We start from the raw sequence: 5,000 nt of genomic DNA on the forward strand, positions 1-5,000 counted from the left end.
CATCCCAATACGACCCTTAATCTTTAACATACAAAAACGAAAAGGTCTTCTAGATTGTTCTTTTACATTTATCAAGTCGAGTGTAGTTTTAGCCATTGACTCATGACTGTTCAGGGCTACATTGTACAAAGGCATATATATATATATATATATATATATATATATATATATATATATATATATATACACACACATAAAGATTCACTATACAGTCAGTATAAATATGTCTGTTTGTGCGTGATGGTGTATATGCATACGCTTGTGTATGGGAGTGATTAGGTACACATGCATTCATGCAATCTCCTTCAATAAATTAGTCATATTTGTGCACGTGGACAGGCACAAAATCTCTCACAATCAACACGTTTCTAAATTCCCTTCCGTAAGACAAACTTATATAAAACTAAATGCTCATGCTCGACTAAATTATTCTTTAAGTGAACCATTTGGATAGATTAGCATACCAAGAGACTAGTATCTTTTAAGGCAATGGCCGGTGAAAAAGGCATTATAATGCCCTCATCTAGTTAGCCTGAATGGTTGTAATAGTTTGGAAAAACAGAAGGATGAAGAGAATATCAAAGTTTGGCCCTATAAGAAAAGAAAAGAGCAAATATAGAATTACCAGTGTAGGTATAAACGTTTCCCTTTATCATTAACGTATCCATACCAGATACGTTGTCGTATTATCTGGTGTAATTTTCTTTTTCATCAAAACGTTAAGTAAATTTGAAATATTCATGATAAATATTTTTGCGACCCATATGCAAAATTTATGAAATTACTGATCGAATTTACAATCAAGCACAATTTAATCCTTTTACATTCTAAAAAATAATGAGGAATGTATAAATCTGCAGGTAAAACATTATTCCTTCACCAAACACACCAAAATTGAAGATATTTGTGGATGGAAGAGAATTTTATTAAGTCCAAACAGAATCAGGTAAATATCCTTAAAATTAAAGGGTGATATTTCACTCTGAAAAATTTCCAACATACAAGTCATGCGACTGCATATAGATTTCCATGCGCCTCTCTCTCTCTCTCTCTCTCTCTCTCTCTCTCTCTCTCTCTTTCTCAGTATCTTACAAATAATCATAAATTATTCATTGGTTTTAATGATTATATCATCAATAATTATATTTAAGAATTATTTGGAGACGAACTGAATAAAACGTATATATTTTCTTGACAGCTATTCTTTTTTTTAACTTTGCTGCACGTTTTTAAAGACAGCTGAGCTATTGTAGTCATGTTTTGATTGATATTGCATATTAAAAAAAGTTTAAAACTGTTTTGACCAGTTTTTCATGCCTGTAGAATAATTAGTATTTTTTAAATTAATTCTATCTGAAATGTACTAATTTAACTTGAGCATTTAACAACCCTTATCAGACTATATGCAAAGTATTAAATACATCCTAAAGTATCAACAATCCCTATCAGACTATATGCAAAGGTATTATATACGTCCCAAAGTAATGGTGCAGAAATACGCCTAAAACATATCTTAACAATTACCTGATTTATTACACCGACCAACTCATTTGTTTAAAATTGTTTTGACCAGATTTTCCTACCTGTAGAATAATTAGTATTATTCTGGTTTCCTTTATCTGAAATGTACTAATTTATCTAGAGTATTTAACAACCACTATCAGATCATAAGCAAAGATATTAAATACGTCCTAAACTATTAACAACCCCTATCCGGCATTATGCAAAGATATTAAATACGTCCTAAAGTATTAACAATTCTTATCAGACTATATATAAAGGTATTAAATATGTCTGAAAGTAATAGTGGAGAAATACGCCTAAGCATATCTTAACAATATCCTGATTTATTACACCAACCAGCACATTTGTTTGAAGCGTAATATTATCCTTTGATGATGCGTATTAATCCTGTAAAGATGCTGCAGCTAAATCTGATATATATATATATATATATATATATATATATATATATATATATATATATATATATATACATATATATATATATATATATATATATATATATATATGTATATATATATATATATATATATATATATATATATATATATTTAATTTGATCTTGTATGTAAGGAATTATTAATAATTTATCACAAGAAAGTACCAAACAGTAAATTGATCAGTTGACTTTTCTTAAATGGAAGTAAATTTATCTTATGGTAAATTTAATTGTTAAATGCAAACAACGAAAAAAAAAAAAAAACACCGGGGGGTGGGAGAGACTGATATCTTTTTTATTTATTTCCTGATGTTGAACATACACATGTTGAGACATAATACCTGTTAATCCTGTATTGGAAGTGTAGATAATTATTTATTGGACTGAAAAAAATAATTTCATATTGCATAAATTCCCGCAAAATAATGAGTAGTTTTTTTAATTGAAAATTAATCCCAGTGAAAAACAGATTGTTTTATGATCCTAAAGTTTAGAACTTATGGCAGTTTATTAAATCGAGATTTAATTTAATAATTTTTATGATTCTAAAGTTGAGAACTTTTGACAGCAGGACAATAGATATTAAATCGAGATTTACTTTGATTTACTTTAATATTTTTATGACTCTGAAGTTGAGAACTTGTGCCAACCTGATATTAAATATTAAACAGATAACTTCTTAGATTTACTTCAATATTTTTTTTATGATTTTAAAGTTAAGAACTTGTGACACCCTGATATCAAATATTAAATCAAGATTTACTTTAATATTTTTTTATGAATCTAAAGTTGAGAACTTGTGACAACTTTATATTAATTATTAAATCGAGTTTTATTTATATATTTTTTATGACTCTAAAGTTGAGAACTTGTGACAACCTTATAATAAATATTAAATCGAAATTTCCTTGATATTTTTTTATGATTCTAAAGTTCAGAACTTATGACAACCTGATATTAAATATTAAACCGATAATAACTTAGATTTACTTTAATATTTTTTATGATTCTAAAGTTAAAAACTTATGACAACCTGATAATAGATATTAAATCGAGATTTACTTTAATATTTTTCTTATGATTCCAAAGTTGAGAAGTTAAATCGAGATTTAATTCAATATATCATTCATTAGCAAAAAAGAACATTACCTTTAGCGGCAGATTGAGCAGCAGGTGTAATCCACAAGAGAATGAAAAATAAGCAAACGAAAAAGTCTCTCCTCGAGTAAACAAAAGTTTGGCTTCTGAGGAAACTATTTCCTCTCATCGTTCTATTTTCAAAGTTGTCGAATTTTCTTATTCTCTCATTTTCTGAGCGTCTTCTTCAGTTGATATGTCCATCTTCACCGATTTCATATTTTTATATGTTATTTTCTCGCTCAAAATTCCGAAAAATAACCGGTTTCGAGTTCCATTGTAATTTTCTTTATTACATTTTGGAGTTCACTTTATGTTCCTTTCTGTAGAAATACAGCGTCTACAGGTTATTGTTCAATCAATCAATCTCCAGAGAGATTGTGTGAGTCACATCGTTATCTAATGTTCATTGTTCTCCCGTTCCTTCATTAGAACGAACCAAGTTTAGCTTCGTTCATCTCCATAAAAAAAACCATTCCATAATTCTTATTAACTTTTTATTCGAGAAAAATGTCATTTTAAACGTCTACAAAGTTTTTGTAATGGGATTCTGAAATGTAGAATTTCCAAAGAATCAGTGAAAAAGTTTCGGAGGCTCGGAACGAATCGCTCGCTCGCCGCCACGTTGGAACACGCACTGAGGTCGACCGAGAGATACCTCCCATATCACCATTCCAGGCAGACTGGGAATTCTGGAATCTCACCTCAGCATATCATTCGACAAAGTCTGGAACGGTGCGACCGGTCTTTAAAGACTCGATTTAGACACGTTAATCATTTGTGCTATTCATAAATGAAATGTGATAGTTTAGTAGCTATTAACTGTATGTACTTTTGTTATTTGGAATGACTCGGAAAGTAAGTTTAACAAATCGCTGACACCTCCTCCCCCCTCGGGCCACGTTTTGCTCACTACGTCTGGCAGCCAAAGATGCCGGTTCCAGCTCAAGAAATTCCCGGCGAGGTTGTGAATCCTATCCCAGATTGATCTTATTCTCACGTTTATTAGGAATTCCCTTATGTCATGATATCAAAGAGAAAGAAATGACTTTAAAACTCGCGGAAGACCATAATTCCCAGGATTTTTTTTTTCCTTTCTCTCTTTTTTTTTTAGTGAAAATTTTCGTACAGAATATAATGTTGTTTGCTAGTTGGAATCTCTTTAGAAATTAAATTCTTTAATGTTACACGTCTATCAGTATTTTTTTTGGGGGGAAGGTTTGGTCAAAATGGGACAAATATAATGTTTTTATGAGTAATATATTTGACATTTTAAAGCATTGGCATTTTTCTCTCTCTCTCTCTCTCTCTCTCTCTCTCTCTCTCTCTCTCTCTCTCTCTCTCTCTCTCTCTCTCTCTCTCTCTCTCTCTCTCTCTCTCTCTATGAATCCTTTTGTATTATTAAATAAATATATATATATATACATACATATATATATATATATATATATATATATATATATATATATATATATATATACATACGCGCACACTTACACACACACACACACACACACACATATATATATATATATATATATATATATATATATATATATATATATATTCATATAAAATAATAAGGTTTCCTTTACTTTGATCATATTAACTTCTGCATCTTTCGACTTGCATTCTAAGTTTTTCACCTTATCAATTGTCTTTCATTAATGGGAATTTACTATCTTGCCTCATTTTTTGGCCAGTCACCTTATTTGTCATTCATTTGTTCATCAGAATTGTTCCAGAAGATATTTTATGGCGTAATTCAAACAATTGCAGAAGGATTTTGATACTTTTAAGATAGCCTTAACTTTCCACGGATCGCTTCTTCCTAGTAATAGCATTTAACATCCAGCCCAGCCATTAATAAAGATGATACTTTTGTTGATACTGTAGCAAC

At 29.8% G+C, this 5,000-nt stretch overlaps 1 protein-coding gene and 1 long non-coding RNA gene across 2 annotated transcripts in view; one reads left to right on the forward strand and one right to left on the reverse strand.

Moving 5' to 3' along the window:
* Positions 1 to 3,747, reverse strand: part of LOC137621084 (protein sax-3-like) — a 135,958-nt gene extending 132,211 nt beyond the window's left edge. The window contains 1 exon segment of the mRNA XM_068351523.1: positions 3,113 to 3,747. Within this exon segment, the coding sequence (XP_068207624.1) occupies positions 3,113 to 3,230 (118 nt within the window). The 5' untranslated portion in view covers positions 3,231 to 3,747.
* Positions 1 to 5,000, forward strand: part of LOC137621085 (uncharacterized) — a 377,935-nt gene that overhangs the window by 270,120 nt on the left and 102,815 nt on the right. The window lies entirely within an intron of this gene.

The sequence above is a fragment of the Palaemon carinicauda genome, chromosome 27, assembly GCF_036898095.1.
Source record: "Palaemon carinicauda isolate YSFRI2023 chromosome 27, ASM3689809v2, whole genome shotgun sequence".
Classification (NCBI taxonomy): Eukaryota; Metazoa; Arthropoda; class Malacostraca; order Decapoda; family Palaemonidae; genus Palaemon; species Palaemon carinicauda.